General features: G+C 45.0%; 1 protein-coding gene across 3 annotated transcripts in view; it reads right to left on the bottom strand.

Moving 5' to 3' along the window:
- Positions 1 to 17,902, bottom strand: part of PARP14 (poly(ADP-ribose) polymerase family member 14) — a 41,770-nt gene extending 23,868 nt beyond the window's left edge. For all 3 annotated transcript variants that reach the window (XR_011503181.1, XR_011503182.1, XM_014829541.3), the window contains exons 1-6: positions 17,649 to 17,902; positions 12,515 to 12,639; positions 11,727 to 11,760; positions 7,349 to 7,591; positions 4,815 to 5,051; positions 467 to 2,712 (exon numbers count right to left, since the gene is read on the bottom strand). Coding sequence is in view for 1 of the 3 variants with exons in the window: in XM_014829541.3 (XP_014685027.2) it covers positions 467 to 2,712; positions 4,815 to 5,051; positions 7,349 to 7,591; positions 11,727 to 11,760; positions 12,515 to 12,639; positions 17,649 to 17,835 (3,072 nt within the window). In the remaining 2 variants the exon portion in view is untranslated. The remainder of the gene's footprint in view (positions 1 to 466; positions 2,713 to 4,814; positions 5,052 to 7,348; positions 7,592 to 11,726; positions 11,761 to 12,514; positions 12,640 to 17,648) is intronic.
- Between the last annotated feature and the right edge of the window lie 667 nt (positions 17,903 to 18,569).

Raw genomic sequence — 18,569 nt, 5'->3', positions numbered from 1 at the left:
GTGAATACACTTCCAGTTCTCACAAATAACTGGCCAATCTGTATCAGTAAACCTCTTGCTGAAGTAGCCCAAGTTTCCAAGGAAACCTGTTTCAAAGCAGGGATGGAGGGCATAGGATTCTCTCCCTTGATTTTTCTTTTTTTTTTTTTGAGGAAGATTAGCCCTGAGCTAACTGCTGCCAATCCTCCTCTTTTCGCTGAGGAAGACTGGCCCTGAGCTCACATCCATGCCCATCATCCTCTACTTTGTATGTGGGATGCCAACCACAGCATGGCTTGCCAAGCAGTGCCATGTCCGCACCCGGGATCTGAACTGGCGAACCCAGGGCCGCCAAAGCGGAACATGCGAACTTAACTGTGGCGCCACCAGACTGGCCCTCTCTCTCCCTTGATTCTAATCTTCCTTTGTCAACAGACTAACTGGAGTCACAGCACCTCGGTGGAGTTCTGTACAGAGGGACACACACCGTTGCATTCTGCACATCTCCTTTCACCAAGAGGATCCTCAGGCCTCTCGGGGACAACAGCATTTGTCCGTGTCCATGATCTTGTCTCAAGCTGGACTGGACCACTGCTGGTACACTGGGTGGGGAAGCAGTACCATGCAGGGTGTCTCTAAATATAGTTTTCACGGTTTCGGCAAAGGCCTCGACAGTCTTCTCAGCCGTATCAGCTAGGTAAACCTCTTTCAAGGTGTATCCATCCCAGTTGTCCTGGAAGTATTCCTTGATAGCCAAAACAATGGTCTCCACACACTGCAGTAAGGGAAAGCCAAAGATTCCAGAACTAATAGCAGGGATGGCTATGGATTGGCATTTGTAGTCTTCGGCCAAAAGGAGACTTCCTTTCACCACTCTCTTTAGCTGGCCCACACACCTCTGGGCCTCATCTCTAGTCCACCGGGGCCCCACGGCGTGGATCACATGGCGGTAGGGGAGCTTTCCTGCTTTCGAGATGGTGGCATGGCCAACGGGGATCTTGCCCTCTCGCTTCACTATCTGGTCACATTCGGCTTGGAGCTCAGGGCCAGCTGCTTTTAAAAGAGCAGCAGCAAGGCCGCCGCTGAGCTTGAGGTCCTCGTTTGCTGCATTCACCACGACTTCAACAGGAAACTGTGTCAGGTCGCCCTGCTGCACAATCAGCGAGACCCCGGGGGCCACGTCTGTGCGACAGAAGCACTTCCGCCCGTCAGTGCTGCCTCCCTCCTCCTCTTCATTCTTCTGTAGTTCAAGAAAACAACCAAATGACCATTTGACCTCACTTTTACAATACTGTGCCTTTTCCTGGAACAACTGCCTGGCTCCCGGCATATCGATACGGATGGTTTTAACACGGACTGAATCCCGGGCTTCCTTGACCATCTTCATTCCCTCGAGGACTTCAGGCTTTGGGCCAGTTAGTAAAATCCCTTTTGGTTTGTGCTCACGATTGAAAATTACCTGCACATTTTCCCTCTTTAGCTTTTGCCAGACTGGCTTCTTTTGTGACCTTAAATAATCAATAACTAAGGAAGGCTTTACTTCAATCAATCTCTCTATTTTCGTGTGTTTTTCCACGAAGTTAAAAAGCAAGCTATGGACTTCATTTACTTGTCTCACACAGCCTGCAATGATGACCTCAGCCGTGGTTTCTGAAGTTAACTCGTTGATTATTACAGTCTTTGACAATGAATTATGTGTCTTATGCAAATTACTAGTGAGTCCTTTCCATTTCTTGTCATTAAGAACTTCCCTGTCCTCAACGTCAATGCACTTATAATGTAAGGCGCTCACCATTTGCTTTTCAGCTTCTAACAGAACATCAGAAGAACAGCTGGTTAAGAGAATAGTTGTGCCCTCTAGCTCATAAATTGCAAGAATTTTCTGTGCTATAAAAAGAGACTTAGAGAATTCTGCACAGTCTACCTGTTGCAAAAACTGGAAAACCTCAGGGGGAAACTGAATGTTTTTCTGAACCATGGTGTACACCATTTCCTGGAGTTCACACTTTACTTTATACACATCTACTCGGAGTCCTTTCAAGCATAAGTGTTGAGTGGCTCTATCATAAGAAATCTCCATCTCTGGGCACTCCTTGAAGAGACGCTCTTGGACACCACTGTGGCACAGAAGAGAATACCTTCCTGGAGAAATGGCCACTTTTTCCTTCAGACTTTGCTCTTCTCTTTTAATTTTTTGAGTGGTACTTTCTATTAATTCCTTGATTTGTGGCTCAATGTTTTGTATATCCTCTGATTTCCCCACTAAGGTTACAATCCCCATAGTTGTATCAAACTCCATCAAAATCCTATCATCTTCTAAATCTTCTTTTATGATGTCCCACACTATTGGATCCACCTTAAGCAGAGTAACTTCATATTGAGACCTGATACCAGAGAATGCTGTGGAAGCGTCTTTCTGCCAGGTCTTGATTCTTCGTCTTCCTTGATTGGCTAAGGTGGCCGCGGGTCTGATGGTAACATCACCACTGAGTGAGGACCATGTTAGCTCACAGTGACAACGTTTCACTTCATCATTTATCTCCTCAATCAGGTGATTCTTTTTCTGGAAGAACTTCCATAATGGAAGATCCACGGATTCTCGGAATGGGGCTGGAAGCTTGATCAGAGGCTTCTCCTTTCCATACAAGGCTGTGCCCAAAGAGGTATAATACGGGAACACAGACAGTGGCATATTATTGAGTTCAAGTTTCTTGGTCAAGATGGTGTCTAACACTTAAAAGGAAAGAAATAAAATAAAATAATCTCAGTGTGATATGTTTCAAATGAAAAAAAGAAAAACCTTTCCTATTCTAGAGGGAAAAAAAGCCTCATGTTTCTAGAACTTTGCTGTTACAACATGCTATTAAAAAGCAGCACTACTCTCAAAGTTCTCAGATATAAAGTGATATGTATTAACACTACACAGATATCCTTCATTTAGTGGAATAATTGCTTTCCAGTTAAGGTCGCTCTAAGTTGAAATTCTGTTAAGTAAATTCTATTTTCTGTTTTTCTGATAACACTGATATGTCACCACCAGGTTAAGAAAGAGGTAGGAGTTTGGGCACAAGCATGGGGACAATGTTGCCCCGCTGTAAATAATACTTTGGTGCTCAGAGCAAAGCTCATCTGAGTATCACACTATTTCTTCTTCTCACACAGTTTCACAAGTTCAGCCTTCATAGATAACTTAGAGTCCAATGGAACCACTGAAATACAATATTGCTAACCAGATTCTGTTTTTAATCCAGCTTTATCTACAGTTTGCCTCATTACTGGTAACCCATTTTAAGGGGTAAAATAGCCTACAAGAAAAATTACTGTTACAGGTGTATAGGAGATTAGGGAAAAGTAGAGAAGTTAAGAACATAGAATATGGGGCCAAAGGCTCAAATCCTGGCTGTGTCACTTATGAGCTGTGTGATCTTGGTCAAGTTATTTGACTTTTCTGCTCCTCAGTTTCTTCATTTGTAAAACAGAGATTATAATAATAGCAATGCCCATAAAGCGATGTCTGTGAATGCACTTTGTAGCACACTGCAGAGCTAAAATGTAAGTCATAATTATAAGAAGGAACAGCCAGAGAAAGAAAATGAGAACCAGTGAATCTCAGACCACAGAGAACAGGGGATGAGTGAGTTTGGAGAAGGAGGTGTGGTCAACATAGTCAGTTGGTGCAAAGAGGTCAAGGTGATATAAAACCTTGAGAGTGCCCTGGACATTCATATGTGTGGCTCTGGCATAAAATGAACCTTAATTAAGTAGTTCCTGTTATGAGTTGTACACGTGTAATGTAGACATTCTGAGGAAACATGCAACTACCCCACGCCCTCCAGATGTTTGAAAGCCCCAAAGCTGTCAACTCCACCACAGGCTGGGAGGTTAACTTCTAGGGTAGAGAGCTTGATGTAGCTTTCTCCCTGGGCCCAAGACCAGGCTAAGGGAGATTTAAAGGATGTCTGACAGAAGCTCCACTTTAGCCCCTTTGCCCAAGGAACATGGAGTCTTTCATTCCATTTTAATCCAAACCCAACCTTCACCCTAGTTTCCCTAACTTGTAAAAGCTGAAGGGAGATTCCTCCAGGTAGCCCCATGAAAAAATTTCTCTTACATGGGTAGCATACCACATGCTCCTTTCTCGTGCTCCCCCAGTTAGTCCCAGGCACAACACTCTTTCTCTCCCTAAGAAGCCTGGCCCCCTTATTCCTACTCCTCAGCCTTGACCTCTGAACATCAGTGGAGACTCAACATCAGTCTCCAAGCTGACTCATCCTCAGAGAACTGGCAATCTATGTCAACAAAACCCTAAGAAGTGTTTCCCTAAGGTTCAGCTGGACATGGTTTTCACAGGGTCACTGCAAAGAATAATCCAGCAGGCATCCATTGCTCATGTGAAATGATGACACTGACAGGTGAAAAGGGAAGGATACTTTATAGGAACTGTATGTGTGTCTGAGTATTTCTTTACCTAACCTTGTTGAAATTAACTTGAGAATTTGCACCAAGAGTGCAGCTACAACACAGATCATCTCTTTTTTTAATACAGTATTTCAGACGCTAAGAATTATATGTTTTTCAGTCCATCGCAGGCAGAGACTCATGAAAGATTATCCTTATATTTTTCAAAAACTTGACGTTGCTTCTGTAAAGTTTGAATCACTGGACTCATTAAGCATATATCCCAGATGAACAGAATGACTAATTGGATTTACAATTAAATATATGAGCAAAAAAATTAAATACATCAGAATTCAACTGATAAGGGTTAAGATCTACTAAAATATGGTTTAGATTATGCCAGGTAAGGTTTACAAAATCAGGCTAAGAGATGTTACCTCTTTTGTCAAAAAACTCAATCAGAGCCGAACTCTCTTCAGGAAAATACTCAATGTTGACCACTCTTCCCCCTCCATTATGAGGATTTCCAAATAAATTTTTTAAACTATCATCATCAACACCAGGCGGTAGGTTTTCAACCCTGATAGTTTTTGTCACTTCCAGAAGTCTTGGAGAAAGCTGAAGCTCTTTCACTGAATGGTGGTTGGCACAATCTTCAACAAATTTCATGATATCTACAAACCAAAATCAATCAATCAGAAAATTATGATTATATCTTTATATTATTCAGAAGAAACGGTGGATATTAATTGAGATAAGGGAGAGAGCTAAGCACTGAATTTTTAGACTCAAAAGTTTAATTCCTCCATGAGAATTTACAAGCCTAAAACTCCAGCTCTCTGAATGACGCACATATGAAGGTCTTGCCTGGATTACTGTCACTGAGCTCTGTCCCTTAGGTGGCCCTCTCCATCCCTCCTTGACATTGTCACCTGAGTGCTCTCTCTACAACACAAATCTCCTCATTCCACTCCTTTGTCGAGCCTTTCAGTGGCTTCCCATTACCTGCAGGCATAAGTTCACAGCCATAGCTGGCCTTACAGTGCCCTTGGCTATTTGACTCCAAACTAATTTGCAAGCATCACCTCTGGTTATTTCCTGCTATTCATTTTATTTCCCATGTTGCCACAAAAACCAGTCATTATTTTGAAAACTCTATTCTCTTTGAAAACTCCATTCTCTTTTGCCTTTGTATACACAATTTTCTGTGCCTGACATGCCCTTCTCCAATTTTTTATTCTGGTCCTATTCCTCCTTCAAGACTCAGCCCAACTATCTCTTTCCAATTAATAAATATTGATGGTGGGCCCACGATGTACCAGGCACTGTGCCAGGATCTGGGGATAGAATGATGAATATAACAAGCCCTTGCAACTTTGCCATCCAGGAGGGAGGAAAAGCAAGCAAAGTACCTACTGTGGGATCAAATGAGGTGGGAAGGCTAATACTAGGAATCAGACAAGGATTCCCAGAGTAAGTGGCCTGGGTTTCTAAGGATGAAGAGGAGTTTACCAGATAGATAAGGGGAGGAAGCATTTCGGGCAGAGGGAACAGCAGTGGCATGAAACAACGTAGTGCATCTGGGACCTGACAGACTGGCACTGCTGGAGTATAAACTTCGCAGAAGAGAGTAGGTAGGGCAAACTGAAGCCACCTTGTCTGGGTCCGCTTTCCTCCCATTCCCCACAGCCTCCTGTTCACAGCTGAGGGAGGCAGCTCCTTCTCTTCCATCTTCATTATTCACTTACACATGGGTTTCCTCCCTGCCCCATGTGAGTGCCTCAAGAACAGGAACCCAGAATTATTTCTCTCTGTACCGACAGCACTTAGACAAGTGTCTGGCACATAATAGGTGTTTAAGATTTTTGATCAATGAACAAAAGCAAGTCCATTTACTTTTACCTTTATAAGAAATAATCATAAATTTTAAGTAAGAATAGCTCCCTTTATTGAGTCCTTACCATGTCTCAGGTACTGTGTTAACATCTTTTTAAACATTAGCTCATTTAATCCTCCAGAAACTGTCTTAGGTAGGTATTATTATCCCCATTTTAGAGATGAGGAAAGTGAAGCACACAGAGGGTAGTAACTTGGCCAACCTCAGATAATTAGTTAAATGGCGGAGCTAGAATTTTGACTTCATGACCTGCACTCTTAATTAACTAGCCCACTGCCATGGCCACGGGATAGAAAGGGCTGGGGACTGGAAAATGTCCTTGTCTTTCTGGAGATGGCTCTTCCAGTTTCAGAGATTGTCCACAGACTGCTGAAACAGACCTTAAGAAGCACTCACTTTCTGGATCACACACACTTACTCATCCCTGCATTTGTGGTGACCAAGAAAGTACTAGGAAATTACGGTAAAGGGGATAAGAGAACAGGCTGTAGAGGTGGGCTGCCTGGGTTCAAATCCAGTCCTTCCATTTATTAGCATCTCTACCTCTGTCTCCTCGACTGTAAAATGAGGAATGATAATAATAATCTCAAAAGATTGTTGAAAGGAACAAATGAATTAATACATATAAGGAGCTTAGCATAGTCCCTGACTTAGAGTAACACTATACAAGTGTTTGCTACTATTACTACCTTCTGCTAGGTCCAGTTTGGTAATACAGATCACTATTTACTTCTTCCAATGAGATAACACAGGTGAAAACACTCACTCTTCTGCTTGGAATCACTTTAACAACCTTAGACTTTAGATTTCTATCTACATGTCTCTCTCTCTCTCTCACACACACACACACACAACTGATTCAATCAAGTTTGATCTATTAAACACACCACATTTTGGTTTCAAAAGAAATTTGCTTCCCTTTCAAAGTAAAAAAGCATCTCTATTAACTTGGAGTTCCCTCTTACCAGCTACTAGAAAGAGTCAAACTTTCAGAGAAGCTCCATAAGCTGCGTGTCCAAAATGCCCAACTGTGGTGCAAAGAACACTGGGAAATGAAGCATCACTTGATCTTACCTAGATATTTTTGAAAGGTAACCACGGCAACATCAAAATCTCGCATTACTTCCATTTGAAAGTCATCACTGGACAGGCCACTTATGTTCTCCACTAACAAGGTTAACATTATATCCGACACATTTGCCTTGAGATTTTCAAATGCAACCAAAGAGGGAATATTTTCACATTCTTTGGGGATATCTTCCATTTCTTCTGATCTTCTAGTGAGAGAGAATTCTGTTTCCAGTCCTTCTGATGCATCTGATTTTAGGGAGACAAAAGAGGTACAAAATGTTATATTTATCTACCACGGTCTTAGCAAAATAAATTAGCATATGACATTGCCTTTTTTCTTTCCCAATCTCTTGGCTAACTCAAATAAAAACAGATCTCAGAAGGCTTTTTGCTTAATTTAATTAAAAATTAAATGCAGCATTTGTCTATTATTATTAAGTTCAATTTTATTACAGTCTTTTCTGTCTTGTCTCTCTGAGAAACCTGCCTTATCTCTCATAGCACTTGACTTAGATCTCTATCACAGCACCATATTATAGTTATTGAACTCAGCTTCTCAAAAGCGAGGAACATGTGTAGTTGTGTTTGTATTGTTGGCACACAGTACATACTTGAGGCTCAATAAGTGTTTGCTGAATTGCAGATTTACTGCTTGGGCCACTGGAGGAAAGCAAGAGTTTGAAAAGCAATAAGCTCCTATTTCGAAAGAGAAAAAAGAATGTTGGTAGTGAATGACTAAGGACTAAACATAGAAGGTGAGATGGCCTAGAGAGCTGCATATATAATCTAACTCACTGAATAGCAATCACCCCAGCCAGCTTGTTCCTCTCCATTGTTGGCCATAAGTGAGTTACATACATACATAAGGTCAGTCTCACTCTGTGCTTGTCCAGTAAAGCATAATGCATGTGATGTGATCTTTAGACATTCTGTGAGCAACTGTTCAATTGGGGCCTTATTATGTTCAAGACACTGGATGTGTGGAGAGGGGTGCATACAAAAAACATTAGATAAGGAACAGCTTTTCTGACAGAGGTACCCAAGAAACTGAGAAAGGGAACTGACATTTGTAAATGTTTATTATGGCAGAGTAAAATGCTACATGCTCATCAAATCCTTTTTTTTTCTTCCTGGGCAACATTTCCCAGACTTCCTACAGTTCAGTTCCTACAGTAGAGTTGATGTGGCTAATGGAATATGGGTGGAAGTGGCAAATTCCACCTCCAGGCCTGGCCAATACAAATCCCCTGTACATGAATGTCTATTCTCCCTTGCAGTGACCTTGGAGGCCACATATCGAAGATAATGGTGTCAAAAGACAGAAGGAGCCTGGATTCCTGCTGACTGCGCGGAGCAGTCTAGACTCCCCCCACCACTCTAGCTGCCAGCTACACTGAACTGTGACTTGGGAGTTGTTTGTTACACTGGTTAGATCACTCTGAAAATACTCCTGTTATGTGCTGGTTGTGGCACCACACACACATACATACACACTCATGCCAAATAAAAAATATCTGAAGGATTTGATAACAACATAAATTAGGTATGACAAACCAGAATGACTACTGGGCTAGGGGTGAGGCTGTATGAGTCTAACCCCTGACACTGCCACTCTTTAGCCATGTGACCTCGGGCAAGTCTTTTAATGATAAAATGAGAGTATTGGATTAAGTGAATAGTAAGAGCCTTTCCAGCAACATAGTTTCATAACCCCACAGCTACTAGAAGCTTCATCACAGAGAGGCTTGGTTAACTGCCAAATAAAGAGCATCAACAATCAAACCAGAAGTCCAAGAAAGAGAAAGGGATTGGGCTGGCTTGGAAAGGCTTCAGAGAAGAGGACGAAGCTGAGTAGATCTTGAAGGGCATATACAAGTTAGGTAGAGATGAGTAGGGTAGAGGGTATCGTGAGCAACAGAAGTACAGGCAGTACTGTGATGGCACCAAACTGTTTAGGAAATGGCGATCTGACTGATGAAGCTCAAGGAGTACTTATGTGCGGAGATGTAAGAAAGGAGACCGGAAAAGTCGGCTTTGTCCAGAATGTGGTCTGGACTTTATTTTGCAGTTGGTGGTAAGGGTGAGGCATGGGAGCTTCTGTGAAAAGGATGCCAGGATATTCAACAATAGTACAAAGGACTGGTCAGATTTAAGGAGAAAGAGCTCATATACAGAGAGCAAGGAAGGCGCTCCTGCCACGCTGGATTTGTGAGGTAATAATGTGGCCCTGCAGTGAAGGAGTGCTGGAGGAAGAAAACATAAAAATTAAAAAAAATTGATAAGTCTCTGTGCCCAACATATGTGAAAGCTTAAAGAAGAGAGAGGACTGAAATTTCTAGGAGGCTATAGGCAGACTGGTTGTGTACTTCAAGAGAAATAAGGAAGCCAAAAGAGGACACTGGTTTGGGGAGGAAGATGACACAGTTGGCTTCAGACCAGGTGGCTCTAACATATTTTCTAACAGGAAGGTCAGACACAAGGTCTAGAATTTAGAAGAGAGCCCAGGCTGGAGATACAGATTTGGAAAATCCAGAATTTTCTGAGTACAAGTGTCCAGTATTTCTCTGCTCTTGCCCTTCTCTTTTCTCCACATTCTTCTACTTGCTGATTTCCACTTTTCAGGCCCAGCTCAACTCAGCTTAGCCTGGAACAGGACAGCAGCTCAGTGCTCACCCCCGATGCTGGTGTGTGCCTTGACTGACCTTGCCCTGCTCTGTCAAAGGCTTGTCAATCTTTTACTTCATGCCCTGGGTTTCAGGCATGCCTGGTGCATTCATGGTGCAGCAGCCTCTGCTCTCCACATCCCTGTGACATGGGCCCTATTAGGGAACCACGCTCCACTCTCATTTTGCTGAGTTCTGAAAACTGTCTAGACCATTCCAATTAATTCAAGAGACCTAGCCTTAGGGCCACTGTCAGGATCCAGTGTGGAGCAGCCATTCAACAAAGGACCTTCTCTTCCATCTCTTAAAGGGGCCAACTTAAGTATCTCGTTGAAGACCATCCAACTTCTTGGCTGGTTACTACCATTAGAGGCTGGGTCAGGTAAAAACAGGTTAATAAATGGGTCTAAAATCTCTAGGACAATGAAAAGTCCATTGGCAGAGTGGGGCTGGATGGCTCTCCCTGAGAATACACTTGGGGTTTTACACAAATCTGAAACAGTGCTAAGAAATCAGCTGAGACGGAGTCAAGGTAAAATCTATGAAACCATAAGAATCACAGTTGATTAAATTCTAGAAATGGGAAATGGTACAGATATAAATGTACAAATATTAGGTCACTTCCTGGTCTAAAATTGGGCTTGATGGTACAGCACATAAGGCATCTTCCGAGAAACAGATAAGGATTTAGGGGATCACAGTGAACATTGGGAGTTGAGTGAGTCAGTCCCATATCTGAAGAATGGAAAGCAGGAATTACTCTAAAGAGACAAAAAATCCATATCTCATAAGACTCAGGAGCTTCTTAAGAAAATCATGCATACTAGATTCTACAGTTTAATAGTACATCCGTGTTGGGTAAAACAATCTATACGTCCTTTTCTTGCCAAGTAAAGGCAGTTCTCACCCGACTGCCACTTTCGAAAAGAGACAGTTAAAATCTAAATATATTCCCAAGACAATTTCAATTTTAGAGGACAATATTTACACATTTTTTGGGATTCCTTCCCCTCAGATTTGGAGGAACGTATCACTTTATCTCTTCTGCTCAGCCACTCAGCACAGTTCATCATTCCCTCCCCTTTAGAACAACAGGCTTAGCCAGGAAACCCAGTCCCCTCTTTAAATGTCAGGTGGTACTACAGGCCAACGCCCGGGCACTGGGGAAGCAGCAGAGTCCACAACAGCTACTCAGCTGCAGGCTTGTTTCCTACAGCAGAGGGGGCAAGGAGAAGTGGGGCTGGTCTGCGCCAGCGCTCAGAAGCTGCTGTCCACAGAGGACTCACGCCTTCCTGTCATCGGTCCAACGGACAACACCCTCCACACCCAGTGCCCAGAAACTGACTTAGCCACACCCGGCACCCACTGACACGCCATATCCTTGCTTCTCAGTGGCCAGTCGGGCACAGGCGGGCTCTAAAAGTCAGTTCCTCACCACCTCCCAGGCACCTCTTTGTTCTCCCCTCAACCGCAAGGTGTCTCCCAGTCCCCACAGAGAGAGCTGTCCCCATCCCTGAGCCATGAGAGCTGAAGGGGCTGCCCCAGTGTCTGCCCTCTGCACAGCTGGCTGAGAGGATGCAGATGATGCAGCCCAAGGCATCTCCAAGCTGCGCAAACCCTGCCTAGTGAAGTCCAGAAGAGGATGACCTCTGCATCTGCCATCTTTAATAAAAGCACAACTGTCTGGTGAAAGCCAGTCATCTCAACTGAGACCTTACCTGGTTCTTTGACATGTTCTTTGGGCTTGGATTCCTGAAATCCAAACAATAAAATAGCATTAATAAATTACAATTATTTCTTTACATTAAGAAAATGTCCCTGGGACCAGCCCGGAAATGTAGGGTCAACAGAAATGATAATGAAAAGCTCTGGCAGTGATTCTGTTGAATGCACCTCATCTCTAGTGGCATATCCACTAAGCACAAAAAGCATGGGTAAAAACGAGTCACAAATAACAAAAATCCAAATTAACACCAAGTGTTTGAGGTATGGGGTGAGACCTAAATCTTTTCCCCATTTACCATTTATTGAGTGTTTACTATTAACAAGCACTGTCCCTTGTGCTTTATAGAGGTTGTCCCACTTAATCATCACAACCATCCCCCGAGATAGAGACTCTAACTATCTCATTTGACAACTGAGGAAATACTTAGCGCATGCAGTATGGATCACTGTCCCCTCAAAATGATGTCAAAATAAAATGGATATAGCACATTCCAGCTTAAAAGCACCCAGGAAAAACAGACCCAAAATTTTACATCTCAAACCATCCTGATTATAAACCCTAAATCTTGACTTTTCCAAAAGAGTCTAAAATCAAACAAAAAGTGCTCCCTCCTTCATTATTCCACACCTACCCTATCCCACTGTCACTCCCGCCACATCTGTAAGGTGCTTTTCTCACTCTTGTTTGACTTACACTTCTCATTCACGGTATTTTCCTTTTGTGATTCCCACCCCACACACCCTGGAAGACACTCTACTTCCCTTTTACTCCTTTACTTACTTCTGTTGGAACTTCCTCCTCAAAGACAGCATCTGGGGCTGTGGGCAACTGGACAGTTAACTTGAATGTTCCTTTTCCTGGCCATACTAACTCATGGTTCGCTCTCTCCAGAACTTTCGGCCGAACTAAAAGTTAAAGAGAAAAGGAGTCCACTGTCAAGCAATCTCTAGTCACAATTATTCCATGATTTCCATAGGCTTCATCATCACCAATCAATGGCTTGCTCAGTTTCCCAAGAGAGGCCTTGTGTAGTGAAAAGAGGAAAGTGGGGCAAGCAGACACGGATTTGAATTCCCTCTTTAAACTTATTTCTTTAGCCTTGAACATGTTCCTTAATAAGCCTTACTTACAAAGCCTTGTCTATTAGTAAGTAATTAATGAAGACTGCCTCGTACAGGTGTTATGTGGATTAAATGGAAGAAACATCATGAAGAACTTAGTACAGTACCTGATGCTCAGTAGGCACTCAGAAAGATGGCGATATTTATTCTACACTGAAGGAAAATAGTGAAAGCACCCCTCGTGGTGAGCCAGTGAAGACGGGTGCTTAGGCATGGCACGAAGAAAGGCAGGTTTGGGGAAGGTGACTCAGGAGACCACAAACAGAATTGCCAGGAGCCTAGGTAAGCACTGTTTCAATCCATTCTTTAACCTGTGATGATAAGAGCCTCACATCCCATTGTAAAAGGAGTAGAAAAGAAGGAATGGAAGAGACTTTACCAAAAAAAAAAAAAAAAAAAAAAAGAATTAGCATTAGGCAGCTGGGCTGTAATGAAAAAACTGAACAGTGGACATAAGACTCCAAAGACCCGGATTCAAACTCCAACTCTGCCACACACTAGATGAGTGACATTGAGAATATCTTAACTTCTCTTGAACCTGTTTCCTCAAAGTAGTGTCTGTGAGTGAATTTTCTAACACCCACAAGAGTTATAAGGAATAGCCAGAAAGAAAAGGAAAATCAGTGAATCTCAGCCCCCGGAGAACAGGGAGGAGTGAGCTTTGAGGTGGAGGTGTGGTCAACATAGTCAAACGGTACAAAAAGGTCAGAGTGAAGAGGAGCCTTCGAGAACACCCTTCTGTTCACAAGTGTGGCTCTGCCGTGAATGTGTGACTACCATGTTGTGTTCTGATATGGCTGGCCTGATGAGGCCAAAGACAGAGGTAAGAATCTTTCATAAAGAGGAGCTTGAATAGTTTTCCCACCTCAGCCATCCATGAAGGGGTGGGGAAAGTGAGTCTCAACTGGATGCCAACTCAGAAATGGGCCCCAGAAACAATGAGCAGGAACGCCAGAGTCTAATTTCACTAGGAGAGGGCAGATGTTTTCACACAGACTTCTGAGGGAATGTCCCAAGCTAGTGAAGACTGAGGACTGCATAAGACACCTGAGGCAGAGAGTAAGCTAAGTTTTGTAAGCCCAGTTGTCTAGAGTCATGGACCTTTGGGATGCATTCCTTTTATTATTCCATGGACTTCGCTGGAGTCCTATCCAGGCTCTAAATGTGCCAGCCTGTTCTGAGACTGTGTGCAATACATATGGGCACCACTATTTCAAAAGAACAGACAGTTAACATCAGTAAGTGATTCCCAACAAGGAGAAGGTGAACCTGGGAGGAAAAAGGGCCAAAACTCTGACGTCCAGCCACCCTTACTCATGTGGACAGTCTCCCTTCTGTACCAACTTCTGACCACCTACATTTAATTCTATTTAAGGAGAAGATGGCTTCCCTTACCCCAAAGAGACTGACAATAATCAGGAGCCAAATGATGACCAGAAAAGATGATCAATCTGAAACAGGGTTTAAAGTCTTGTAAGTCAATTTATACTCAACATTTCAGAAATTCAGTGAACTATATAAAAGTAAGAGAGAGCTTCCGAATGGTTCCTGTTTGCTCTACACTAATTTCTACAGAGAAGTGCTGGGGGGCTCATTCCTATGAGGTGAATTATATGAATAAAGTCATGTTACACCATGGGCCTGCACCTGTTGAGGCCACTTCCTGGAGTGGAGGGCAGAGGGGATCCCCGCAGGAGAAGGTGCTCTAGGATGGCCAGGACAGGTCACTCAGGTCACTCACTGTTAGCAAACTGCTGACAACTTGCTGCTAAGAAAGCAGTTCCTCTAATGGGAAACCGAAACTGAAGAGAGACTTTCCACTCCCTAAGAACTTTGACCATAAAAGGTTTTGAGTTGTCCTGTTGAGAGTAACACAAGAGGGACCACTGGAGCAGCCTAGGGTGGAGGAAGAGGGCAGTGGGCTTCGAGCTAGGAAGGAAGAAGCCTGACAGGGAGACTGACATCGTTTCTGCTGTGGAGGCTAGAACAGAATGATGTTATCATCCCAAAATTATATTTTGTGCTGTTTGCATGTTTATGCTGTCTGTATTTTCTATCATTATTTCGCTTTTTGTTCGTTCAGGGTTATCAAACACAGGCATTCTCAAACTTGAGCCCATCAGGTCACCCGGGGTGCTGGCGAAACGAGCAGATTCAAGCCCCCTACCCTCAGGGTTCCTGAATCTCTAGGACACGGCTGGCAATGTGCCTGTTTCACCTGCTGTGACTCAGAGGCAGGGGGTCTGGGGCCCCAATTTGGGAACTATTCCTGAGGACAATGGGATCCTAAAGAAGAAAGGAGCATCCCTAAGGGCCAGGTCCAAGGTGATGTTGACAGTTGGAATCAAAGTGGTAAAAGCCCTTGTGGAAAAGTGAACCCAGGGGGAAATGACTCACTTTGCACAGCTGCCCTTCTGAGCCTCCCTTGGTGACTAATCATGGAAAACTTTGTTCTTTGTTTTCATGAGGGCTCTGAGCCAAGCAGGTCTCCTGTCTCCTGCCGGTCTCCTTCCTCCATACCTATCTGTGCACCCCTCTCCTCCTTTCCTTTTCGGATCCCTGCCTAGAGCATTCCAATTGCTCTCCGAGCTCGTAAGCCTCCCTGCCTCTCCTCTGCCCCCAATGCTCCTCCAAATCCAGCGTCAGGAAGGCAGGATCAGGATGGTTCACACCGTTGCCTAGAGATTCCAGGGGGAAAAGTGCTCTCTGTGGGAACAGCGGTCATGTGCCTCCCAGCACAGACCTGGTAGGTGCCTTGAGCAGGCAGATAATTGCAGGGTCCTGGTCCTCCCCCTTTCCTAACGGCGGTAGGAGGGGAGAACGCAGCTGCTCAACTGCTTGTCTATGAGGAGGGAACTTCCCCAGCAAAGCCCCAAACTCCTAACCCACGATCAACTCAGAATGTCACCCCCGCTCCAGTCTGAGGACCACTGTGAAACGGAGGAAGAAGTACCAGCGGGCCCTTGACAAAGGTCCTGTGTGTTGACCAGCAGCACAGCCTTCTGCTCCAAGAAGCCTCTATATTTACACCCAGACAGTGTGATTTTAGGCAGCCTCTGACCCTCTACCAAGTGACACCAGAACCAGGCAATCTCCACGTTTCCTGGGGGAGCCCCATGACTCCTCCCATTGCTGAAGCTCTTTCTTTCCCCAAGAAAAAAAATAACAAAAAGAAAAGGGGCTCTTTCTCTCTCTCTCAAGTGGAGCATTCGCCATTCCCATAGCACGAATTACCAAATCCACAACAGGACACAAATAGGTACCTTCCACCCCGACATTGACTTCACTGTTCAAGGCCTCACTTGTCCTCACTTAAAACATTGCACAAGGGGCTGGCCCGTGGCCAAGTGGTTAAGTTCTTGAGGTCCGCTTGGCGGCCCATGGTTTCACCAGTTTGGATCCTGGGCGTGGACATGGCACTGCTCCTCAGGCCATGCTGAGGCAGCATCCCACATAGCACAACCAGAGGCACTCACAACTAGAATATACAGCTATGTACTGGGGGGGCTTTGGGAGAAGAAGGGGGAAAAAAAAGATTGGCAACAGTTGTTAGCTCAGGTGCCAATCTTTAACAAAACAACAAAGAAACATTGCATGAACCTCTTACAAGGCCTGATTTCTATGGTCTCTCCCGACAGAAACCAATGTACTTATTTTCAACCAAATTTATCTTCCTAAAGTATATTTAGACATGGCTTTCTCCTGCCTACCTGTGGGCAAAGTTCACATTCCTTAGAGTCATACAAGGCCCTCCATCATCTCAACCCAACTTTCTCTTAGCCTTAATTCCCTCCCCTCCTCTTCACAAAAAGGTTTAATAGCAGAATGCCTACGATTTTTCTTTTCAGTGAAAGATTCACTGTAACTAACATCTGTTGCCAATCTTCCTCCTTTTCCTTCTTTTCCCCCTCAAAGCCCCAGCACATAGTTGTGTAGCCTAGTTGTAGGTCCCTCTAGTTCTTCTATGTGAGCCGCAGCCACAGCATGGCAGCTGACAGATGAGTGGTGTGGTTCCCTGCCAGCCAGGCTGAGCGCACCGAACTTTAACAACTAGGCCATCAGAGCTGGCTCAGATTTTTTTAATGTAAGCGGCCCCTTTGTAATCTTATAAAATGTCCAGACCCCACGTGTTCCTTTTGTCATCCAGTCTATGACGTTAGTTGAGCACAGGGCTAAGGACACAGCTCAGTACTCAAGGGAACCAGCCTGAGGGTGCCCTGCTTGTCCCCTGAAGATGCCACGTGCTTTCCTGCCCCCAGCGCTTGTTCACGCAGCAAGCTCCCATGTGAAGAGCCCTTCTCAACATCTTGCCTGTCAGGAACTGAATTCACCTTCAGAAGTCAGTTTAGATGCGACTCTCCCGGGAAACTTTCTCTTCCCTTAAAATTGTGTTCCCACAAACCTTTGGAGTTCTAGAACTGCTGCTGTAATAGGAAGAAGGCAAAAATTGCGATGGAATTGCTACTCTGCCAGTAACACATTATGCAGCCTTGTAAAATGAGGTGGGTGAACCAGCTCTCAGCTCCCTTCTGTTCCACCATGCTCAAAGTCTAATTTAACCCACTTGCGCGGTTCTGCCGCCGCCTCCAGGCAGCACCGGGAGCGCCCGGAAGGCCGCGCGGGGAACCGCTGCGCCCCCGCGAGTCCTCTCTGTCCCTTCTGCGGCCCCGCACGCTCTCCCCTAGCGCCGCTGCTGGAGCCACATGGATTCTCCCGCTGCGTGCCCCAGCCCCAAGCATCCCCTGAAGGAAGAGCCCCTTGTCCCCTCAGACCCCCAGCCTTGCGCCCCTCACCGTCCTCCGGGAAGAAGAGCACTAGGAAGCGGGGCGGGCTGCCTGGCTCCTGGCGGACCTCACACTCCCCGCCTCCCGATCTCTTCCGGCTCTGGAAGTACATCTGCAACTTGGTGACCAAGTTCTTCGGGGGGTCGGGGCCCCAGGACCCTTCGACCAGCAGCGGGAAGGGACCCGACGCAGCCATCCTCAGGCTCCGCTCGTTTGGCGCCGACTGCCACTCCCTCCCCAGCTCCGTCCGGTGAACTTTGCCCCTTTCGCTTTCGATTCCCGGAAAACTCCTCCCTGCCCTTGGTTTCTGCCTTTGGCCTTGGAGCTGCCCCGCGAGTGGCCTAGCCGCTCCCCGGTTCTTCACCTTCACCTCTGCCCACAGCAAGAGCTGGCCGTCGCCGCTCAGGCATCTGGCCTCCCTTCGTTTTTGTATTCAGGTCCCTAAGCTCAGGGCCCTAGGTGCCACTCACCCGCGCCACGGCTGAAATCAGCATCTTTGAGTCACAAGACCCTGCGCGGACACAAAGACAACTTCATTGTTGCCGCCGGCGGACATTTTACAAGAAAATAAAATGGCTGGGCAAATGGTGACTCTTTAGAATGTTTGGGGCCCATTTGGGGACTTCTTTCGGCAGTGAATTAAGTATCAGAATTTTGCCTTGTTTTCCTTAATTTGCATTTGTTCCCTGACCTGTTGATATTAAACGTCTAGAAATGAGGGTGTAACGGTGCATTCACAGTGTTTTATGGGATATTTACAGGGTGCCATGCCCTCAGGATGGATTCAACAGATAAGACAGTTCCTGAGCTCACTGAGCACAGGAAGCTGTGGGGACGCATGAGGTATGACAGTGGAATAAGGGCTCTTGGAAGGAACAAATTAGGAGGTGCAAATTAGGAGGAGCTCGTAGCCCAGGTGTGGGGGCTCAG

This window comes from Equus asinus, chromosome 5 (assembly GCF_041296235.1).
Source record: "Equus asinus isolate D_3611 breed Donkey chromosome 5, EquAss-T2T_v2, whole genome shotgun sequence".
NCBI lineage: Eukaryota > Metazoa > Chordata > Mammalia > Perissodactyla > Equidae > Equus > Equus asinus.
This window is presented reverse-complemented; position numbering and strand designations above follow the sequence as displayed.